Below are 22,182 nucleotides of genomic sequence, written 5' to 3'. Positions count from 1 at the left end.
CTGAGCTACCTCCGAGTTTTCTGGCCAAATACCACGTTCGGGCCACCGCCAACAGCGGAATTGCGCAAGCCATATTGGCGCAACCTTGGGCTACTCCAAAAGCCGAAAACTAACCACATACACACGCACGCGAAAATATATTTTTGCAATAGAAAACTAGTAAACAACTAGCGAACACCAAATCCAACTCCAAATTCGCCTTAGCCAGGCCAATAAAATAAGCACAAAATTCGGCATTTCGAATGACAAAAATGCATTAGAATTGGGCACTTAGCTGAACAGGCAGCTGGGAAAACGGCTGCGCATGCGCTCGATTAAGGCTATTAGATTAGATTTCCCAGTCTCTGGGCCTTTTCAGTAAGCAGGTAGTAGCTACAGTCGAACTTCAATAGGGGGAACACTCAATTAATGAATTTTTTAAGTTTTCTTAATTTCTTGTTATCGCATTAAAGCTTGTTTTACAAAACGTTGTAAGTGTATCCATTTTTAATATACCAAAAAAATTGGGATTTATGTTAATAAATAAATTAATAATAATTTATTATCTGCGTACCATAATAGAGAATTTTTCCTATAAAAAGAGTTGATTTAAATAGAGAATTTAAGATATACTAGATAGGTCCATTTAATTTAAGTCATTAAATTTACAAAGCAAATCCAAACTAGAGGATCAATTCAATGAATTTAAAAAGTAATTCCAGTTTTTTAAACCCCTTAAGAACCTGTAATCCCTATATGCCTAAAGTTTATTTAGTTAAAACTTTCCTAAAATAGGCCCGACTGTAAGTAAGATTCTCTATGCCAGAGCAGCCAAGTGGAACCATTTAATAAGTGGTACATGTTTCCGAGCGTGTATTGTCTCTAGTAGCTGTCTAATACTTGTTTTATTTGTCTTCGGGTCCGCTGCTCAGGTGAGCCCAATTCCAAAGCTCTCGTGGATTTGGACTCGTACTCGGACCTCCCTCGATGGCTTCCAAGTGGAGGCCAACAGCTTTTCGGCGGCAATTGCGCCACAGAAGTTGAAATTTCGGTTAATATTTTTCTGTTACGTATTTATTCAACGAATTTGGTTCTTTGCAAAAGTCGTAAAGTTTTTGTTTTTAAAGTTGTTTAAACGAAATGCTACAAAACGTACATACATACACATACTGGTTATATTTATCGATCTTTGCCGGACGCGACATAAACCTAACACTTAGATGCTAGACGAATATTTACATATAGGTAAAGATAATACGAATACGAATACGATGTACAAGCTCTGAGAAGATTTTTTGACAATAATTTAATACAATGGGTAATGACGCGAGATTATTAATTTCGAAGGTCCCGAATGCTTTGTGGTGGTGTGATGTGTGGATAAAAATAAAGAGGTTGCTCTGGGAATTCCTTTCTACCATTCAACCAGTACCGGCTGATAACAGTGATTTCTCTAAATCCATTTTAAAGTCTCTTTTGAAATTCCCTAACTGCTCGACAGTGTGTACAATTGGCTAAAAACAAAACAAAGTACAATTGAATCACGCACAGTATAAAGCTGAAGATCCCTAGCCACGCTGCTTGCTGCTCCCACTGCTGCTGTGGCTATCCTCGGACGGAGGACGCACCCATCCGCCGTAGCGACGCTCCATTTCTCGCGCCACCGCCAGGCAGAGGTGATCTTGGCCGGGATTGGCCACCACCTGGATGCCCATGGGCAGGTTGCGCCGGTCCAGGCCGATCATGCAGTTGGTCACCGGCAGACCCAGCGTATTGAAGATGGCCATGTACATGGGCTCCAGGAGCTTGTGGTAGATCTGGTAGTGCTGGTGCGCCGTGTTGGGGAAGGTCGGGTAGAGGAAGACGCCGTCGTTGCCCAGCATCTCCTTGAATTCAGTCTTGAGCGCCTCGATGATGCTGGCCAGGTGCTTGTGCCTCGAGTTCGGTATGATCTTCATGAAGTTTTGCAGGTGGCCAAAGATCACCGACGGCAGGATGCTGTCCGAGCAGCCGAAGAAGTACTTCACCGTCTCCTTGCACACGGTCTTGGGCTGCTCGCCCTCCTCCGTCTTGTGGTAGATGGTCTCGATGTTCTTCATGGTCAGCATGGCCGACAGCGAGATGTCCAGGGACCACTTCATCTTCCGGATGTTCACCCGCTTGGCATTGAAGTCGGTGGCCACACGGTTGATGGCCGCATGCAGATCCCGGCTCAGGGGACGCATCATCCCAGACGGCCCGTCGTTGTCCATGAAGAAGAATCGAATCCCGTTCACGCTGATCGCCCGGTCCAGCGTGAGCTTGGGACCCGTGGGATCGCTCATGCACTTGAGCAACAGCGGCAGATCCTTGGCGTACCGGGTCATCGGAGCGATGGTGAAGAAGTCTCCCCACTTGGGAAAGTCGCTCGTCGGATGGTGACCCCGGAAGGAGACCGCATACGGGGTGGGCTTGTGGCCCCAAATGCCACTGAACATGGCCGGCAGGCGGGAGGAGCCGCCTATGTCCGAGGTGAGGCCCAGCAGGGAGGCACCGCTGGCCAGGAGGGCCGCCTCGCCGCCCGACGATCCGCCCGGCGTGCGCTTCAGGTCGTACGGATTCTTTGTCTGACCCGTCACATTGTTGTACGTCTCCCAGAGCAGGCAGAGCTCCGGTGTGTTGGACACCAGCAGGATGATGCCGCCGGAGCGCTTGATCTGCTCCACCACGGGCGCATCCGACTTGGCTATCTGGGGCGTTTTGAAGACGCGACCCGCCTGGTTGGTCATCCCCTTGACGGCGATGCTCTCCTTGACGGTCACTGGAATTCCCAACAGCGGGGTCAGCTCCTCCATCGACTCCACGCTGTTGATGCCCATGGCTATCACGTTGTCGATCTCACGGGCCTCCTCCAGTGCCTCCTCGAAGCGATCCTGCACGATGGCATTTATCAGGGGATTCACCTGAAAGTCAAAGAAAATCGCTTGTTCAATACTGTTGCTATTTTAATTTTTAAAGCACCCATCAAAAATCTTAAGTTATTTAAAACTATTTTTGCTTTAACCTACTTTAAACTCATTATACATGTCCCCATATTAAACTAAAACTCTAAATATCCATATGTTTTATGGGCTTACAATTTAAACTTAAAAAACCTACTTTTAATTTAACATGCGGTTGAGAAAACAGGCAAGGGACTTTTTAGTTCAAAATAATACATTTTAAATTATTATTATATAAAGAGAAACAAAGGTGTTATTCAACCAAAAATGCTTATTCATTTTCAAAACAATAATTGTAATAAAAGTGTTGCTAGTTCATAAAATCGTTCCCATAAAATGTATAATTTTATTAATTCTGTTTGCGTAATTGAAAATCGTTAAGTTTAATGGTTAAGCCATTAAAAATTTAACGATTCAGTCGAATTTCATTCTTTTTTGGAATAACGTGTAAAAACGATTTTCCAAAAGTCTATAAAATTTGTTAAGCAGATTAAGTTAACTAATTCAATTTGAATTGGGTTAATTTGTTTCCTACAATAACTCACCTGTCGACATCGTTCGATATAGGCTTCCACGACTTCTTCGCTTTTAATCTGCAAATGGAAAGCAAAGAGTGTTTTAGTATTTCCGCAGTTTTCCCGACATTCCACCCAGCTCACATTCCACCCGGATTCCCATGCCCATACCCATACCCAAACCCATTCTCATTCCCAGCAATCAATTCAAAAGTCTATTGAGCCGCGGCCAGTGCCAGTGCCATAGCGAAAAAGCAATTTGTGTTAAATTAAAATCAATAAAAAGACAACTTGCATTCGTGACGTTCATTTCGCGGTGCATGCAGTGGCCCCATGACGTATGAGTAATGTGTGAGTGGTATGGGGGTATAGAACTCTTCAGGTCTCGGTTCAAAGTGAGCTATTCTTGAAATTGATTCACTCATCAATCCCAATCACAGGTCAAATATGCTAAGCAACATAAGCCAGTGGCATGTGACAATTGAGATATCAATCGATGGCCTTGAGGTTGATTTCCGTATTGCTCTTCAATGCAGATTTTATATGAAGTTAAGAGTTCTTTATGCTTTGACCCACCAACAATGTATCATTCAATTATGCATTGAGGAAATAAAAAAGTCTTAAATCAACAAGAAGAGATAATAATAGGATATCTTAAGTGGTTAGACAAAGTAGAGTTAAAATCGACACTAGAAAACAAGTTATCAGTTGAACAAGTCCAAACAAAAGATAACAAAGGCTTGATAGATTAAACAAAAATGATTGAAAACAAATGTGCTAGAATCAGAAAAGAACAATACTTAGCTGATCCATAGGCTAAAGCACGTATTGATCGCCTGTATGTGTCACAATTAATTCACGAAGAAAGAATTTCAGGCAATAAAACCAAATGGGCTGACAAACAAAATAATATGATAAAAAAAAATTATTAATTTTTCATATGAAGCGGAAATACAGATAATAAAGCGATCAATAGATCAAAACACGTAGCTTTCAAATTGATCTCTTGTGAGTCACATGCCAACCATTAATTTAACAGTCAATAAACTAATTAGTATACCGAGAATCGCCACAATTAAATCACCCTTCAACAGTGTTTAGAGTCGTAATTGGTAGCAGATCCCCTATAATTAATCACATTCTCACTCGGTTTTCAAATGCAGCGATAGTGCAAAGATCTGATTAGTTAATTGAGGGGGGAAACACGTATCAATCAAACCGACATGTTATAAGAAGCAATAAGAAATTGAGCTTGGCTGCGTTTAGGTATTAATCAAATGGAAAACAAGTAGCAAATCATTTTCTGTTACCGAACACCGCGGACCACAAGTGGCAATCGAGTCTAACCTCTGAACTTGATTTCAGTTAATCTGGGTAATCGGAGGCAGAAGGCCTTCCATTGGGCACCCCTATACCTTGGATTGAGACATAAATTGCCTTACTTTGCCTTTTAATACAGGCTCATGCAACGCACAAATGATGCACCGGCATATGTAAAACCCCGTCGTATGTACCTACCTACCTATACCTATACCTATGTATAATTAAAATTAAGGCTACTTGACTTTTTCAATGACTTCCAGTGTAATAATAAGTCAGTGATGGCAAAAGGGGGGGTTCCGAGCAGGTAAACACAGTGCAACATGGCAACAACATGCAACGGATAATGGGGTCTCGAGGGCTCCGAGGGGATACGAAATCAGCGACCGAAAAGCTTTCGACTCCGATACCGATACCATCCAACGTTCGATGTTTACAAAGTGGAAAAGATCTTGTGGCACCGAGAGCATATATAGTGTATAGTATAAAGAAATCGCGACACACCGACACAGTTTCTTCGAGTCGAGTATATATGCTCGGGTCTATATGCTGTGTATGAAGTACGTGCTAAAAAGAGTCAACTGGCAGAGCAAAACAAACTGTCGAAAACGAAGCACGAATTATGCGATTCAAGTACAAATTTCACATGAGCAGATTTTAGATAGCTCATCCAAATAGTACCGGTCTATGAACCGTCGACTTATTTTTTTAAAACCTCCTACTCGGAAGCCAAGATCTAATAGATCCAATTAAAAGACAACTTCGGACACAAAGACAATTAGCAGTATCACTTTCTTAAACGCAGTCTCTAGTCGTTAACACAACGATTATTACTTAATATAGTTGATCGGTTAACTAGATGCGAGTTCTGATATAATGCCAATTACAAAATCATTACGCTTGGCTCGTCGTGAGGCAATGCTTAACCTATGACAATGAAACAGCCGGCAATTAAGAGGGCAAAAAAACATATAAAAAAGCATAATTAAAATAATAATATTTAGCAGTCATACGCACCATATGAGTGCCTGCTGACCGAAAGAAGACAAAAGCAGTTAAAAGTGCCACTAAAAAAAATTCGAAAAAAATATAAAATAAAACTTTTGTACTTCAGACGGACGTGCATTAAAAACCAAACTACCCAAGTAGCCAAGTGCATGCAGCAAATGCGATTAAGCAAAGGCAGCCCATGGAGTAAAATATGGTAACTGGAGGGCGGATAGTGCTGGCACGATAAGGTCTCTCGAGTGGTGACCTCACACGATGTGGATGTGGACCAATGAACGCTGCGATCTTGCACATCCCGCGGATATTTACAAAGAAACCAAGACACATGTGGCATGTAATTGATGGCAACCAAAATCTGGGCCCGGTTCAAAAATCTCACGGACATATGTGTGGATTTGGTTATGGATATGGATATGGATATGGAACCACTAAGCGATTAAGCTTCGATATAAAAACACCAGACGTCTAAACCTTGTGTGAATAATAATAATGCTTTGCGAAATTTCTGCTCCCATCACAAAAATGCTTGGTAATACTTTAGATGACTAAACCGCTGGGTTTCTTCAATGCCTGTTGTCTATATGCCTATGTTTTGGGCCAATTGGCCTTAGTGTTTGTGCCGACAGTAGAAATGGAAGCTAAAAAAAACCCAAATTGATTTCGATTTCATCTGGCGGTAATACGCCGGCTTGGCTCGTATAATGCTTGTTATGTTTCTCGAAGAGACGCATTAAAAACAGGATTATAATGAAATACGTTTTCATTAGACTGTCGGCAAATTTCGCCATAGGAATTTTTTCTAAAATCTTCCAATAACAAGGCAACGGCAAATTAAAAATAATCATTTATCTCCACAAATAAACAAATATTCAAGGTTTTTTGTTTTGCTTCCTTGCTTTACTCCACAGCTGATAGCTTTTGAATGTTGTGAACTTTACATATTTGAACTCAGCTTATTGACCCCAAGAGATTCGTTATTTATGGTTATGCCTACAAAATTGCCTGAGTGTAAAGCAATTCTAAGTCAATTATGATCTTAAAAAAACGACATATGTATTACACTTTCAAATACATTTCTTACATTTAAATTGAAACTAAAAATAAAAAAAAATATTTTTTCAATGTAATTACACTTAGTAAAATCCAAAAATTTACATTATACAAAGGTAGTTTTTTTGTTTTTACTAGTCAAGAATAATACTTATATTGAACTTTTTAAAAATAAATTTAATAAGAAACTCAAGATCAAGATCAAAAACTAGAATCTTCGACTTTGAACTTCACCCTGCCATGGTTCTTCTTTTCTGCTTAAAGCCGTTTAATATGCTTATAAGGGTATTTACCCCACTGCTTGGTGGCCAGAGCTTCTACCCTCGACCTTTTTTTTTATGGCTCACTTGTCTAATTGAAATGTTAGGGGCCAGCGTCTCCGCGTCTTTTAAAGTGAAAAAAGAAAACTAAAGTCATTGTCTTTTATAGGTTTTTACTTTCTGTCGAGTTGTGTTTTTACCGACTCCTGAAGAGATGTTTGCAATCAATAGTAATGGCCAACTTTGCACACAGAGTATCTAATAAATATATGTGGCAAGAGAAGCAAAAACAGAAACCGCTACTGTGGCAACAGTCTATCCATTGATTTGGCAATATTTCGGCCAACCCATTTACCAGGTATCTTTGCGTAAGTGACCCATTTAAAAAAAATATAAGAGAATAGAGCTAGTTTTTTAGAAAGGATTACTGGATAGATGTACTCACCTTTCTGGTGCGAATCAGTTTGGCCAGGTCGACGGCGGGTATCTCGAGCAGGTGACTCCTGATGGGCGGCAGCTTCCGCCGGATCACCTTGATGTTGGTGTACCGGCTGTAGGGGACGACGAACCAGCTGAAGACGATCATGGCCGAGCGCAGGAACCGGCGCATGATGTACCCCAGGATCCTGGAACAGAGTAGCACAGCAATTTTGATGCCTTTTCCTCAACACTCCACTGGATGGGGGGAAATTATGGATGGGTGTATCTCAAGCAGATACACGGTAAACACACACACACAGCAGCCAGCCAGTCAACAACAACAACAGGTTGCCAGGATTGTGCAATCCGCAATCGGCAATCCGCAGCTGACGACGACTGCAATCGACTTTTTGGCTTGCACAATTTTTTCGGGGTACCGAGTGCTGTGCTGGAGAGCTCGACGAGATGCTTTTTGCCTTTTGGTCAGTTGGCTAATAGTAGTCGAGTTGAGTCGGGGCTTTCTTGGCTGCATTGACCACTAGTAGCTGGCCGTATCTGCGGGATGCACTCGCGAATAACTCGAGTTGAGGCGCTGCCGACGCATGCGCAGCCTTTGGCCGGCTTTCATTTTGTTGCACTCAGAAACCACTGGCTATCTCAATCTGCATCTAAACTCGGAATCGGTATGGGTATCGCTTTCGGTTTCTGTATCTCTCTATATGCACGTATATATCTATCTGGCGGATCCACGAGCCGAACCGACGCGAACGAGACGAGCTGAGTAAATAAACGCTGGCCAAGCTTGCCACAGAGTATTTAAAGCCCCACTCTCCCAACTCACGAGCTCTCACAAGCTCCAAATGCTCCCACAAACTAGTTCTCTTTGGCTCTCTCTTAAGACCGGCTTGGCATCTCAACAATAATTGTGATTCCCATCTGGCCCAAAGGAAATGGAATGGCCATTAAGCCAGTAAGTGCGTCATTTTCATAAGTTCAACAATTACATGGCCTGAACTCTTGATCCCAAGTGATTAAAATCGAATTCGAATCGCGGAATGCTATCGCCTTGTTTATTGCCCTGCGAACAAAGGGAGGATCAGACTCCTATCGTTAATTACACAGATCGGCGAGAGCCAATGGGCTATGGCTATAGGTTTCGGTTCGTATCGGGCAGTTAAAGCCTACATATGTGTGCTGACCCCAGGCCCAGTTCCAGCCCAACCTGAGATCATCACGGCACACACATTGTAGCTGCAACGTCATTCTGAAAATAAATATTGATTCCACGAGGCGAGGTTTCCGGGGGAAATGCCACCGCTTGAAAAACACTTCCAAGGAACTAGAACCTTGAACTTATTTTTAAACCCTGGTAACGAGTGAGTGTCTAGCCAGAAACAGGTATTATCTAAAATTAGCTAGAATTCTACACAAGAGAAAATTGTTCTGTGGCCTTGATGCATAAGAATTTGAACCGACTTTAATTAACAATGGGAAAGTTACCAAAACGATTGTATCCTATGGAAATGTTTACCCTTAAGACGATCAAATAATTTATTCAAATTTATTGTTAAAAACTTGCTACCGCAGGTAAAGTTTCTTGGGATAACATTTTAATTTTATTTCTTTGATCCTACCCAAAATCGCATTCGGACGCCCTTGAATAATATTGCGGAACCGATTTGCATACATTTCTGTTTCTGTGCATGAATCTTAATTAATCTCGCGTGGACGAACCAGTTGTGTCCATCAATTAAGATCTCTAAACTTAGTATTTACAGATCACTGATCCGTCTGACACTGATGGTGAGCATTCAGGCGCAAGTTATCCAGCCACGACATTCAAATTACTTTTTAATTGTGCTGGTCATTAGGAAATAATTGCCCCACATTAGGTTCTCGGCTTGTCAATTTTTCAAGAAAAACAAAATGCGTGTTTTCTGCCCGGTATAAATGCCTTTCAGTCCGATTCGCTTAGCCCAAGATCACGCTATCCAAGATGTCAGCAAGGTGATATAATCGCAGTACAGAACAACACAATGCAGCAAGATAATTACTTGTCTCGATCTGATTTTAATGATATGCCATGATGATATGTGGTCAGCGAATGCAATTCCCTACTTAAAACCGAAAGGATTCGAGACATTCTCGGGGAAATTCCCCAAGGTGATTCGAAAAGAGAAAGAGAGTTTCTTGTTTTATTTTTCGGGGGGTTTCGAAGTTTTTGTTTATCTGCGAGTTAAGATAGTTAAAAAGCTCCCACTCTTAGGTGAGTTTTAAGAGAAACCACCTCCAAAGAGATAAGACAACGAGCTTCTGGGGACTTTTGGATGGAGGGCCACTTTCAGTGACGATAAAAGTGGCCGCGGATCAAGTTGTTCTGCAAAACTTTCCATACATATCATATATTGTACATATAGCCGTCGGATTAGTTGACCCACAAGCAACAACAACAAAATAGAACCATGCTGTCACAGAACTGGCGACTCGGCCGGGGATTTGTTAATTACGGAGTTTGCCGCCAGAGCTTGAGAAACTTTGCAGCCGCTGGCGATAAAAACAAAGGCCCCGATAATGCCAGCGATGTGGACGAGCGACACCCCCTACATGGCATCCGGATTTTGGACCTATCCCGCATAATCGCCGGTCCCTATTGCACCATGGTTCTGGCGGACCTCGGGGCGGAGGTCATCAAGGTGGAGCGTCCCCACTTTGGCGACGAGGCCAGGAAGTGGGGACCCCCGTTCCTGGAGAACAGCAAAGATGCCGCCTATTTCCTGGCCCCGAATCGCAACAAGCGGAGCATCTGCATTGATATTAAGCGCGGCACTCAACTTCTTCACAAGCTGGCCGAGATTAGTGATGTGCTGGTGGAGAACTATGTGCCAGGTACTTTGGAGCGCTATGGCTTGGGCTACGAACAGTTGAGGAAGGTCAACCCAAAGCTGATCTATTGCTCGATGACGGGCTATGGCTCCGTGGGTCCGTATTCCAAGCGTCCGGGCTACGATGTGATTGCCTCCTCGGTGGGTGGACTGATGCACATCACCGGGGAGCGGGATGGACCGCCCAGCAAGGTGGGCGTGGCCGTGACGGACATGTCCACGGGGCTCTACGCCCATGGAGCCATTCTGGCAGCCCTCTATCAAAGGACACGCACTCAGCGAGGCCAGAAGATCGAGGTGGATCTGCTGTCCACCTGCTGCTCCCTGTTGCTCAACGTGGGCAGTAACTACTTGAACTCCGGAGTCGAAGCGGGAAGGATGGGCACTGCCCACTCGAGCATAGTTCCGTACCAGAGCTTTAAGACCAAGGATGGCTATCTTACTCTGGGCACTGGCAGTGATGTTCAGTTCGAGGATCTGTGTCGTCGCTTGAAGGTGGAACATTTGCCGCAGGATCCAAAGTTTAAGACCAACAAAGATCGTGTCTTGAATCGAAAGGAACTTATAGGTTTCCTAGAAGCAATGCTAGCTGAGGACACTTCCCGCAACTGGATGAAGCTCTTCGAGGGGGCCTCTTTTCCCGTGGGACCTGTGAACTCCATTCCTGAGGTTTTCGAGGACGAGCACATCAAAGCCATTGGCTTGGTTAAGAGCCTTCGGCATCCGAAAGACGGAACCGTTAAGGTAGTGGGTCCCCCTGTGGTCTTTAGTGAAGCGCGCAATGATGCCCGAACAGCTCCTCCGATTCTGGGACAGCATACGGATGAAGTGCTGGGGGAACTATTGGGCTATGGGCCGGAGCAGCTGGCCAAGCTGAAGAAGGATAACATTATTCAGTAACCGCAGAAAATTATCCTAGTTCTCAGATCCTTTAGATCCTCAGTTTTTCGACTAAATATTTTAGTGATAACCAAGTATTTATCGTAAAAACGTCTATTAAAATCATAGTGAAATATGATTATTTACATTACATTCTTATTGAAATTTTTGTTTTTATCTGGTTAGGGTCAAAATGTGTAATTGTTCTATTATTTTAGTATTGAGAAAATCATTAGCAACAGTTAACAAGATGCGATTTCCTACTTGGGGTCGGAAGACTATAAAAAATGCATAGATTACTTTTCGCACAATCATTTTTGCGTCATAATTATTAAATTCTCCTAGTCTACAAATAAGAAGCCTCTTCGAAGATTCTAATTTTTACCGCAAAGGTACAAAGTTCAACCTATTTTTTAATAATCTGGTTGTGCCAGCACTCAAAGCTTTAATCTTAAACAAGTAAGACTCCAAGTAAGATATTAGAATAAAGATCGAAATTATGCTAAATTGGCTTGGTAGTTTCCTGTATGGTAGTTACATGATGTGCAAACGAGTTTTAGGTATGACTTGCGGAATTATATAATGGGGCGTTTGGAAAATTTTGTATTAATCATTTTAGTACTAAGCGAGCAATGGAGAATTATTCTATACATATGAACCTACCCACTTTACAGAGTAGTAATATATGGGCCACTCAGTGAACTTCGGTGGTTTACAATCTATACTAAGTTGCAATGCCACCTTCAAAGGTAAAATAAATGATAAAAACTATACGTTACATAATAATATATATATATATATATCTACATTTTGAAAATCATTTTGATATGTATGCAAGATGGTAAACTTAAATAATCCTATATTGGTTTGGGAAGGATGAGAAATAAAAGTATTGAACAAAGTGTTTTATAAATATATCTCTTTCGAAAATCAAATAACTCCTAAACACCACCGCAAAATTTTACTGATTAGTAGACATTGACCCTGATGTTATCCAAAAAACCTGTGCAAAGCTACATACTTAAGAGTTCCCAAATGGACAGGTGCCGAGAATGCCGGTAAGCCGGGCTGGATGGTGTTTCCTTCCCTGGACCTGCTGATCCTGAGAACCCCTCTGAAACCCAATGATCCCCCAGTTTTCCGGTCACCACATACCCTGGCGAGAACGTACGCGTCGCCAGAAGGTGATAATCGTGATCTTCTATGGCCTGATTTTGATCCTGATCGTTAACGTGGCCGGTTGGCTGGCCTATCTGTGTGTGTTCCGGCAGGCCGAGAAGTATCGCAGCAAGGAGGGGTGATTAGGCGACCAAGGTCACCGGCGGTTCGCTTACCTGAGCCACAGCTCCTCCAGGTGCAAACGGACCACGGCCAATATCGATTTCAGCACTGCCAAAAGGGAGAGGGATGAGGATTGAGGGCAGGTGGCAAAACAATGGGTGGGAAAACTCACTCGCAAATCAACGAAAAATATATATGTATATGTATACTATCCAGTGGCGCGTCCGCTCGCCGAGAACCGAAAACTAAAACTGAAACTACAACTGAAATTGCAGGTGCTGTCCAAAACTGAATAACAACAAATGTGCTGCCGACGCCGACGTCAATAACAGATTGTTTGCTTTGGCACTGTCGTTATGTGCGCAAAGTGCATAGACCGCATCTGAGTCTTAGCCTCCAGTTTGGCCCCAACGTAGTCCCCCGAACACGAGCCCGCCCCCGACCACGGTGCGGGTGTGGATTTCGCACTTAATGGGTTGAGTAGGGAATGTGGGGAAAGGTTAGTTGGGGACGCAGTGGGCTGGTAATTAACAGTTAGTTAGTTTCCCTGAGTGTGACCAGAACAGGATTTTAAATTGGAGTTTAGGACCTATAAACTAAATCCTTTGGATTAGTAACATTATATTATAATATTTCAGTCAATTTATCTTAAGCTTATTTTTAAAAAATTCTGATTTTCCATAAAACTCATTCTATCCCGAAATAGATTATATCAAATCAATTTGTAGTTTAAATTTGTAATTAATCTTGGTCTTATAATACTTAACTATTTTTAAATTAAAGTATCTTACATTCATATAAAATAATGATGTAAATTATAAACAAATGTATACATTTTGAAACCTACTTAAGCTAAAACCGAAAAGAAACGTTATAACTCACAAAGATTTATTTTTTTATGAATATTTTTGTAAACTACGTTTCTTAGAACGTACCTTACCTTACCACCTTAAGCTATTTTTATAATATAATAAAAATCTGCAACTAATATACCCACAAAATACAACAGCACTATGCAATGTAATGTCATTGATCTATTCTAACCACATCTGTTATCAAACCCAGCCACCGCAACGAGCTAATGACAGATGCTTATCTGCTAGAACAAGCCTAGTACCAGACAAAGAGCCAAAAGACTTTCAGTTTCCCATTATTATCCCCAAATCTTTGGACTTTGAACCCAGCCGGGGGGAGATAAAAACTTGATTCAAACCCAGCGGCTTTTCTGGGGCCCGGGCCCCACTTTTCGTTTAGTATTTTCCGCAGATAAGATTATTTTCGTTCCCCAATGCGGTCACATCCCCCATATTGTTTTTGATAGTTGTTAAATAATAATAATTTCGATTTACGCACTTTATAGAGATGTCCAAGCAGCCCTCGTTCGTGTCGCGCAACCTTGTGGCCATCGTGATGATCCCCAGTCTGGTGGGGATCCATCTGGGCTGGAGCTACATGCAGAGCAACAGGAAACTGGTCACGGAGGCGGAACAGATCGACATGCCGCCGGTTACGGTAAGTAAATCCCAATCCTAGGGATGATCCTCTCAAGACAGCAGCTCTTCTTTCTCCAGTTTGCCAGGTTCGTGTGGAACAAGCTGACGGGCGGCGGAAATTCGGCAGAGTGACTACCCTTTTTGTGATGAGCTTAAGACATACAATCTATTTATTGTATAGAATAATTAAAACTACATACAAACGGTATGGTACAATCAGCTACTGGCCGGGCGACACTTGGCCAGACCGGAGCTTGGGACAAACAGACAGATAAAGCCAGAGACTACATAAACTAACCTAGGGACGAGGGAGATTACTGCGTGAGGGCCGAGTTGACGGTGAGGTTGTCCAGCTGGGCATTGAATAAAACATCGCTTATCAGCTTCTCGGCCACGATTCGCTGTGTGGGATTGATGGAGCGCAGCTTGCTGGCCACATTCACGCCAATTGCATCGTACTCGTCGTCGTGCCGATGCGAGGTGGTTGGAGCTGTGGTGGTGTAGGCAGTAGTGCCGGCATTGCCAAACAAAGGCTGGTAGTGATCTCGTCCTATTTGGATGGTGGGCACTCCCTGGTGCTGACCATTGGCCTGCTGGAGGTGCAACTGCTGTTGGTGGTGCTCCAAGTGGTTTACCGCCTGGGTGGAGAGGGTTTATTAGAAAGGCTCTAGGGAACTCCTGCATTTTCTGGGATTACGCACCTGTTGTATCTCGCGCTGGGAGTTGGAATCCAGGGAGGTGATCTCGAGGACCTTCACGGCATGTCCCTGAGCCGCCGCCGCCGCTATGGAAGTCTGGGCCGCTGCGTGGGCCACCAGCTGCTGGTGCGCCTGGGCTGCTGCAGCCGCCGCCTCGGCTGCCTGTTGCTCCTCGCTCTTGACCAGGGTCACGCATTCCGCGGGCGTCACCGAAATGGTGCTCAGGGTGGCACCCTGGCTGCTGACCACCACATTGGTGGCCGTGGTCGCCACCTCCTCCACCTCGTCCGGGGATGTGGGAATTATGGAGTCCATGTGCTGCGACTGGGTGCCCGTGTGATGTGAGTCGTCCTCGAACTCCATGGACTCCTCGTCGTCGAAGCTGATGTGGAGCTCCCGCTTGGGCTTGGTGCCCAGTTCGTGGCGTTTGGGCTTGTGATCGGCGATGAAGAGCAGCTTGTCGTAGTACCACAGACGCGTTTCGTAGTCGTTTTTGCTGGTCGTCTTGCGGAATTCCCGCCGAAAGGCAGAGCGTAGGGAGTTGATTTTCCTGCACGGGGTAAAATGGAGTTACAGGACGAGAAGAATGTCTTAAAGAAGGGAATCTCACCTAACAACCATCGCCCTGTCCGGATTGGGCTCCACTTCCTTCAGCTTCTCCACCAGGCGGTCGTAGGACTTGTTCCGGGCTGCGTGATTGCTGTAGTCGTTGTGCTTCGGCTGCCACAGGCACTCCTCCTCCTGGTACTGCTCGATGAACTCCGTGAGCCAGTGGCGCGAGTACGATCGCAGGTCTACGTTCATGGTCCTTTTCGCTCGCTTTTTGTTGGGTTTCCCTCAATTATTTTCAGTTTTTTTGTTTTCGGTGCGTCTCGCGTGAAGTTGGCTGCGCCAGCTAGGCATGGTGTTGCCAGACCGCGAACAATCGCCGAGACGATGGGTACGGATGTCTTGAGATTTGAAATGCGTATGTGGGAATATAAAAACCTGTCGCTTAAAAGTAATTAATGTCAAGTAATTATCTCCTGCAGCAACTTGTTAAATTACATCCAAAATGTTGTATATTATATATATTTAAGTGCTGTTTTAATTATCTTTCGCTACACACATGATTGAAGAAGATTATATGTGTGTGTATACACTATATATAAATCAATTAAAAATAAATCATGCAAAAATTACATTAAATTACAAATTATCCTAGTTCCATGGTTTAAACTTAAGTTCAAATACTTCTTTACAAGATGTTTTATTTGTATGCCCATTAAGCAATCTAGATCCTTTTAAAATTAAGAATGTTATGCAAAAATGACTAGAATTTTGTCTGCAAATCTTTGCTCTAACCGTTAAATATATTTATTGTTCTTTCCCACACAGCTCTGTTGGTCAAGTAATTTTGACCACTGTGCAACCGTTGAAATGCTCGCTAGCTCTGGCAACGCCACCGGTCTGGCAAGGGTGTTCCTCCGTTCTCGATGTTTTCAATTGCTCTATGGAGCTTCCCAGCGGAGAATCGCGCGGAAAATGTTTATTAACAAATAGGAGGCTGTCGAAATAGTGAAAAAGAGTTTACTTGCGGTACAGTGAAGACAGCACCTGTGATTTAAGAAGTGAAAATCAGTGCGGGACAGCTAGCAACAGTTCTGTGTTGTTGTTATTGTTGCCAAGGTGCCAAGGCCGAAGGAGCGACAGAGAGAGAGAGGCCGAAAAAAAGAATCTGTGCTAACAAAAACAAAGGTGCGTGTAGGCCCCCACATAGAGCCACTTATACATATGAGTAAATAATTTGTTGTTCTCGTTTTGCCCAATTATATAAGGTGTCCGTGTGTGAGTGTGTTTTGGATGTTGCAAGTGTTAAATCGGTGTAAACAAGAGAACTAAATAATGATTGCAAAGAGAAGAGGTGCACATAGCCCCACCCTCCCCTGTCCTCCTTTTTATCCAAAAGATTTAAATTCAAGGGGAATAAAAGCCACAACAACAACACTTGGCAGGCAACAGCTGTTTTCTCCCTTTCCTCATTCCCTTCGCATACCATGCACTCCAATCAGAATTAAGTCACGTAGGATTCTTATACGACTTCCAACTTACTTTGTAAACAAACAACAAAGAGCATTGAGAATCGAATTATTTTCAAATTAAAGTGGAAAGAAAATAACATATGTGCAAGTGTAATTCCTGTGTTATTTGCATACATTTTCATTCCCCCCAGTTGTTTTTCAAGGGGTCCAAAGTCCAGTTTGGATGATGTTGTAGCTGCTTTACTATCTCTTCCTCCCCCCCTCTCGATTGCCACCCAGCTATTTATAGCAAACACATTTCAATGCTAGAACCGAAATGGAAAACACTGGCTGGATAAACTGGATCCGTAGTAAACCTCAACCTTGACTGAGTGCAAGAGAGCAGAGAAAAAAGTGCACAAACACCGCCTAACGAGCTTGTTTACGTTTATCAAGCGCCGGCAACAACAGCATCCAGAGCACAGTGGTTGATAAAGGCGTTCTACAGCTCAGATTCCTTATCAAATAGTAGTTTATGGGTGGGCAGATATCAAATATCACTGCAAATCATATTAAAGCCGCATAGCAAAAGTGTGGAGTGTTTGTAAAACTACTTTCGGGCTTAACTTTTCGAGATAAAAGCGTTGAAAACGTTAAGTACAGTGAATATTAATGGTAAACATACATCAGTTCTTTTTAAAAACATGGATGATTTAAGATTAGAATCCTCATCTATGAAATAGTTCATTAAATGACAGACTACCTACCTACTAAATTTAATATGACTAACTATTTTGAGTCAGAAACATTACAGGAATATAGTTTGTAAAATATTAAGTAAAGACTTTAAATTTATTCTTTAATTACAAAATATCCATGGAACATTTTTCATGTTATAATTAAATACACATCTATAGATAAGGACATTATCAGAAGATTTTATATGAATTACTTTAATGTTTGACAAAAAAATGTTGTTAGTTAGGCGAACGGATAAGAATCCATGAAAATAACCCTAAACTTTATGAAAAAAGCCTCTGGCATATTCATAGGTATTTTCTGCCACTCCTTAGTTTCCCCTTTTTCAATATCTACTGTGCATCTCAGAACCTCTAGAATAGCCACAATCACGTTCAAGGCTGCAATATTCTATTCGTTTTGTGTTGCGTTAATGAACGCACTAGCTCTCGCTCTCAAAGGTTTCCTGCACCGGCAGTTCAATGAAAAGCGTTTAATTTTAGCCGCGCTCAGCTGCTACACTTGGAAAAGTGCCCAACCCCCAAAGAAACCGAAAAAAATACCCACCACCCCCCACAACACACGTGCTGTACCTTATTCCACGCATTTGTGCGAACTCAGTTCGCATTTCAATATTCGGTATGATAATTGATTTGGAGGTGTGTGCCACACACTGAAAGATTATACCATATACTATATACCCATGGTGCTGATAATTCGGTGATGTTTGCTCTTTATAATGAGCAAACGAAACCAACCGGTTTGGCGAGCTCGTTTAGCATTTGGTGCGAGCATACTGTGAGAGCAGGTCGATCCATCTCTTCTTTTTGGAACCCTCCTCCTATCTATTGTAAGACGCAAATGGCAGCTGGGCAAACTCTTATCAATTCCGGCTGATTAGCCCGGGGAACTTGATAGTGACCAAGTTTCGCACCAAAGTGTCAGAATGACTCTACATGGGGCCAAAACAAAGTTCAATTGCCAAGTTATTTTGAACCAAAAACCTCAATATTGGTCAATATTATCGTTTAAAAGCATTTTGAGTGCCTATTTTTGAACCTATGCCAAGGGAGAATGCTTTCCTCAATTACGAAACAATTGTTAGAGATGAAAATTTGCATAAACTTGCGAATTGTTTTTTGCTATCACAATATTTTGCTGTGAACCATAGATACACTTGCTTTTAAAAAAGTAGCACTTAAATTGTTTACTTTTCACAATCAATGTGGGTAATGATTAGTTGTTTATTTCGTTTTTTAATCAATAGGCACACAAATCACTTTCCACCAAATTTCAAAGTTGTGTTTTTGTCGTGGATATGATAACAAATCAAACAACTTTATAGGAAATTGCAACTAAACTTTTAATTACTAAGATAAAAGGCCTGCTGGTTGTCAATAATTTTGTTCAGTAATTTTGTAATTACTGACATAACTTATTTTCAACGACGTTTTATAGATGTGTAAATATCTTGAATAATGGACTTTGCTCAAAAAACTTGGTCGACGATAAATTAAAGAGATTATAACTCATTAATACATTGAAAGTTATTTTTTAATATTTAATAATTTAAAAATCGTTTTGTAATTGTTAGTTATTCAATCTAAAAGTTTTATTATAAGTCCTATCCTATTATTTTGACCACAGCTGTTTATTTGCACCCAATCATCGAAATATGTCTCTGCTGGGAAGTCTTATAAAAGCAAAGCAATTTTGGGATAGTTTAGATTACTTTTTTGACATATTGAGTTCTTATCAGTTGTTGCGATAAGCCCCTGCTTTTGTGGGGCAATACACTCGGCTCGGATTGATATGCAAATTGATTTCAGGTCCCCAGCCAGAGTCTGCCATGAGCCGTCTCCTGGAGAAGCCCAACATCGCCATGTCCATCAAGTCAACGGGTAGTCAACTCTCGAGCACCATGACCACGGCCTCGACGACGTTTTCCGCGGATGCGGAGGATGCGGACACATCCCGCACGCAGCTGACCCCATTCGAAACATCCGGATTTGTCACCACACCCGCCACTACAGTCACTCCCAGTGTCAAAGTCACACCCAGTAAGTAAAACTCAAAGAGATCCATGAAACATGAAAGACATTTGTTGTTTTAATACAGTTACAATTGCAATATTAATATTTTTAACCTATTTAATATTTAAATACTAGAAGTAGTTTCTAGAAATCCATTTTAAAGGAGTTATAACGTGATTATCATAAACTCCTGAAATTATTTTAAAACGCATGCTTAACTTTTGATAATTGTATTGAAAGAATTTCTTAGTAGGCTAGTGCTAACATTTTTTAAGGGCCGTATAAAATCAAATTATATTTGCAAACTCATAAATTTTAGTGTTATTAAAAACTATTTGTAATAAATATAATGTTAAGTAATTGTTTAGTTAAATGTATTTCCCAATATTGATCTATGAAATTGACGCGCATTCTGGTATGATACTATAAAAATGATGAGATTTTCAATTAAAATACGTACGATTTTTATAAAATGCAATACTTAAACTCAACTTCATGTATCCTTTAAGTGCGCCAGAAAATCGACCAGGTGGTAATCAGCCTGATATCGGGAGCGGCGGCGGGGGCGCTGGCCAAGACGGTCATCGCCCCGTTGGACCGCACCAAGATAAACTTCCAGATCCGCAACGATGTTCCCTTCTCGTTCCGCGCCTCGCTGCTCTACCTGCAGAACACCTATACCAACGAGGGCGTTTTGGCCCTGTGGCGGGGGAACTCGGCCACGATGGCCAGGATCGTGCCCTACGCAGCCATACAGTTCACGGCCCACGAGCAGTGGCGTCGCATCCTGCATGTGGACAAGGATGGATCCAAGTGGGTTTTACCCTTCTGCTATTGATACGTATATATACTAACAATGCATTTATTCTTTCAGCACTAAGGGTCGTCGGTTTCTGGCTGGTTCCCTGGCAGGAATCACCTCGCAGTCCCTGACGTATCCCCTGGACTTGGCCCGCGCTCGAATGGCTGTCACAGATCGGTATACAGGCTATCGGACCTTGAGGCAGGTCTTTACCAAGATCTGGGTGGAGGAGGGACCGCGAACCTTATTCCGTGGCTACTGGGCGACGGTTCTAGGCGTGATTCCCTATGCGGGCACCTCATTCTTCACCTACGAGACTCTTAAGCGGGAGTATTATGGTGAGGATTCAAGATTAATAATATAATTTCTGCAGGGAAATCTGCTTATCCCATTTAATAACGTTAAAATGTTAACCTAAAATCACAATTGTTTTATAAGGGAAATCTATTCTTCAGGTTCTATTTTGGTACACCTGTTTTATAAAATTAAACAAATCGCAAGATGATCAGAGCAATTTTGTGCCAACTTAGACGATCATTCTGCGTCATTGCTTTTATTTCGATGTTTTTGAAAGATGTGCATGTGTTTCACGTCGGAAATTATATTATTTAATACATTATTAGATAATAACAGTTTATATTACTTAAAAAACGTAAGATTGAACACCTACCACCTCAGGATGATACATAGTCTAAAAATATAGAGCTATCCAAATAATTATCGAAGTGCTAAGTGGATTAACTAATTTAATCATTTGTTTGCCTGCAGAAATGGTCGGCAGCAACAAACCCAATACTCTAGTCTCGCTGGCTTTTGGAGCTGCGGCAGGTGCAGCTGGACAAACTGCCAGCTATCCATTGGACATAGTGCGACGGAGGATGCAGACGATGCGGGTGAACGCGGCCAGTGGAGAGCGGTATCCAACCATCTTGGAGACGCTCGGAAAGATCTATCGGTGCGTAAATATTTTATATTATGAGTTAATCCTTATTTTTAATGACTTTTTGATTATTTTCCAGCGAGGAGGGCATCAAGAACGGCTTCTACAAGGGTCTCAGCATGAACTGGATCAAGGGCCCCATTGCCGTGGGCATCAGCTTCTCCACCTACGATCTGATCAAGGCGTGGCTCACCGAGCTGTCCAACTTGAGACGGGTCCAAAAGTAGCCCCTGGCCCCTGTCATCCACAAAACACCACACCAAAAACGCACTGCTTTGTTCTTAAGTCTCGTGATCGATGGATAAGTTGAGGAGATAGGAGTGCAGCACCGACATGCTCTAATTGTTAGATATTTTTAGCTGTTAGTTGTGAGGGAAATGCGATAAGGAGAAGACACCCGAAAGCGCTTAACTTTGTTATTAACCGTAATTGATTTATTATCGCCGTAAGCCGAAAGTATATCAGCCAATAAACTGTCTGAATAATGACTCGCCTGGCACCTACTGCTCTTAGGACCCTCGCTCCGTGGTCCGGATCGTATTCAATGGTGTTGCTTTGGACAATAACTTAATCGTACACGCCACTCGTTTACTCCTAGACTAATGATAATGATTTACCCTAAACATTTTGTATATTGTGTGTATTTCCACCTCGATGTCAATGCGCTGCGACTGTAATAATTGCCATGAAATCAAGGGTGTTCACCAGCGAAATCATCTTATGCATATACTATGTAATACTTGTATGTTAGTGTGTTTTTTATTATTAAAATTTACAAAATTGTTTAAATATTTGGTTTTGTGATTTCAAATCATCGCGGTAATTGTTGTGGGATGTGGCAACACCGCCGATCAAGCGATAACTTCTCTTGCGGGGGTGCTGCCTATCGAATATCGAAATCTC

At 42.3% G+C, this 22,182-nt stretch overlaps 5 protein-coding genes across 7 annotated transcripts; 3 read left to right on the top strand and 2 right to left on the bottom strand.

Annotated features, from left to right (window-relative positions):
- Window positions 1–1,035: 1,035 nt before the first annotated feature.
- LOC119547772 (fatty-acid amide hydrolase 2) lies at window positions 1,036–13,050 on the bottom strand. The gene is made up of 5 exons (XM_037854787.1): window positions 12,748–13,050; window positions 12,629–12,683; window positions 7,559–7,739; window positions 3,506–3,553; window positions 1,036–2,921 (listed from the first exon to the last, which is right to left on the bottom strand). Coding segments are annotated over exons 1-5 (1,659 nt in total). The 5' UTR covers window positions 12,749–13,050; the 3' UTR covers window positions 1,036–1,547.
- LOC119547860 lies at window positions 3,717–14,291 on the top strand. Of its 2 annotated transcripts, none has more exons than XM_037854896.1 (3): window positions 3,717–3,826; window positions 13,936–14,087; window positions 14,147–14,291. In XM_037854896.1, exons 2-3 carry the CDS (start codon window positions 13,938–13,940, stop codon window positions 14,198–14,200), a joined length of 204 nt encoding a protein of 67 aa, XP_037710824.1. In that variant the 5' UTR covers window positions 3,717–3,826; window positions 13,936–13,937; the 3' UTR covers window positions 14,201–14,291. The 2 variants fall into 2 exon arrangements, with proteins under 2 accessions (XP_037710824.1, XP_037710832.1); XM_037854904.1 differs by lacking the exon at window positions 3,717–3,826 and adding an exon at window positions 7,460–7,481.
- LOC119547783 (succinate--hydroxymethylglutarate CoA-transferase) lies at window positions 9,871–12,168 on the top strand. The gene has a single exon (XM_037854797.1). The coding sequence runs from the start codon at window positions 9,996–9,998 to the stop codon at window positions 11,313–11,315; it is 1,320 nt and encodes a 439-aa protein (XP_037710725.1). The 5' UTR covers window positions 9,871–9,995; the 3' UTR covers window positions 11,316–12,168.
- On the bottom strand, window positions 14,221–15,672 carry LOC119547792. Its single transcript, XM_037854810.1, has 3 exons — window positions 15,377–15,672; window positions 14,770–15,316; window positions 14,221–14,706 (listed from the first exon to the last, which is right to left on the bottom strand). The coding sequence occupies exons 1-3, from the start codon at window positions 15,568–15,570 to the stop codon at window positions 14,383–14,385; spliced, it is 1,065 nt and encodes a 354-aa protein (XP_037710738.1). The 5' UTR covers window positions 15,571–15,672; the 3' UTR covers window positions 14,221–14,382.
- Window positions 15,673–16,242: 570 nt separating this feature from the next.
- Window positions 16,243–21,767, top strand: LOC119563075 (mitochondrial coenzyme A transporter SLC25A42). Of its 2 annotated transcripts, XM_037876290.1 has the most exons (6): window positions 16,243–16,503; window positions 19,334–19,564; window positions 20,047–20,350; window positions 20,412–20,677; window positions 21,108–21,294; window positions 21,359–21,767. In XM_037876290.1, the coding sequence occupies exons 2-6, from the start codon at window positions 19,354–19,356 to the stop codon at window positions 21,504–21,506; spliced, it is 1,116 nt and encodes a 371-aa protein (XP_037732218.1). In that variant the 5' UTR covers window positions 16,243–16,503; window positions 19,334–19,353; the 3' UTR covers window positions 21,507–21,767. The 2 variants fall into 2 exon arrangements, with proteins under 2 accessions (XP_037732218.1, XP_037732219.1); XM_037876291.1 differs by lacking the exons at window positions 16,243–16,503; window positions 19,334–19,564 and adding an exon at window positions 19,796–19,952.
- Window positions 21,768–22,182: the final 415 nt, after the last annotated feature.

Source organism: Drosophila subpulchrella, chromosome 3R (genome assembly GCF_014743375.2).
Source record: "Drosophila subpulchrella strain 33 F10 #4 breed RU33 chromosome 3R, RU_Dsub_v1.1 Primary Assembly, whole genome shotgun sequence".
NCBI classification, from domain to species: Eukaryota; Metazoa; Arthropoda; class Insecta; order Diptera; family Drosophilidae; genus Drosophila; species Drosophila subpulchrella.
The sequence above is the reverse complement of the archived record's forward strand: the minus strand, read 5'-3'. Positions and strand labels throughout refer to the sequence as shown.

Excerpts from the sequence above, each read along its gene's own strand:
- LOC119547783 (XM_037854797.1), top strand. The coding sequence starts at position 9,996 with ATGCTGTCACAGAACTGGCGACTCGGCCGGGGATTTGTTAATTACGGA.
- LOC119547772 (XM_037854787.1), bottom strand. Across the intron at positions 7,740-12,628 it reads CTGGAGGAGCTGTGGCTCAG|GATCCTGGGGTACATCATGC; the intron begins GTAAGCGAACCG and ends ACTCTGTTCCAG. Across the intron at positions 3,554-7,558 it reads AACTGATTCGCACCAGAAAG|ATTAAAAGCGAAGAAGTCGT; the intron begins GTGAGTACATCT and ends TTCCATTTGCAG.
- LOC119547860 (XM_037854896.1), top strand. The coding sequence starts at position 13,938 with ATGTCCAAGCAGCCCTCGTTCGTGTCGCGCAACCTTGTGGCCATCGTG. Across the intron at positions 14,088-14,146 it reads TCGACATGCCGCCGGTTACG|TTTGCCAGGTTCGTGTGGAA; the intron begins GTAAGTAAATCC and ends TTCTTTCTCCAG.
- LOC119547792 (XM_037854810.1), bottom strand. The coding sequence starts at position 15,570 with ATGAACGTAGACCTGCGATCGTACTCGCGCCACTGGCTCACGGAGTTC. Across the intron at positions 15,317-15,376 it reads GACAGGGCGATGGTTGTTAG|GAAAATCAACTCCCTACGCT; the intron begins GTGAGATTCCCT and ends TACCCCGTGCAG. Across the intron at positions 14,707-14,769 it reads CCCAGCGCGAGATACAACAG|GCGGTAAACCACTTGGAGCA; the intron begins GTGCGTAATCCC and ends CTCTCCACCCAG.
- LOC119563075 (XM_037876290.1), top strand. The coding sequence starts at position 19,354 with ATGAGCCGTCTCCTGGAGAAGCCCAACATCGCCATGTCCATCAAGTCA. Across the intron at positions 19,565-20,046 it reads CAGTGTCAAAGTCACACCCA|TGCGCCAGAAAATCGACCAG; the intron begins GTAAGTAAAACT and ends GTATCCTTTAAG. Across the intron at positions 20,351-20,411 it reads GTGGACAAGGATGGATCCAA|CACTAAGGGTCGTCGGTTTC; the intron begins GTGGGTTTTACC and ends TTATTCTTTCAG.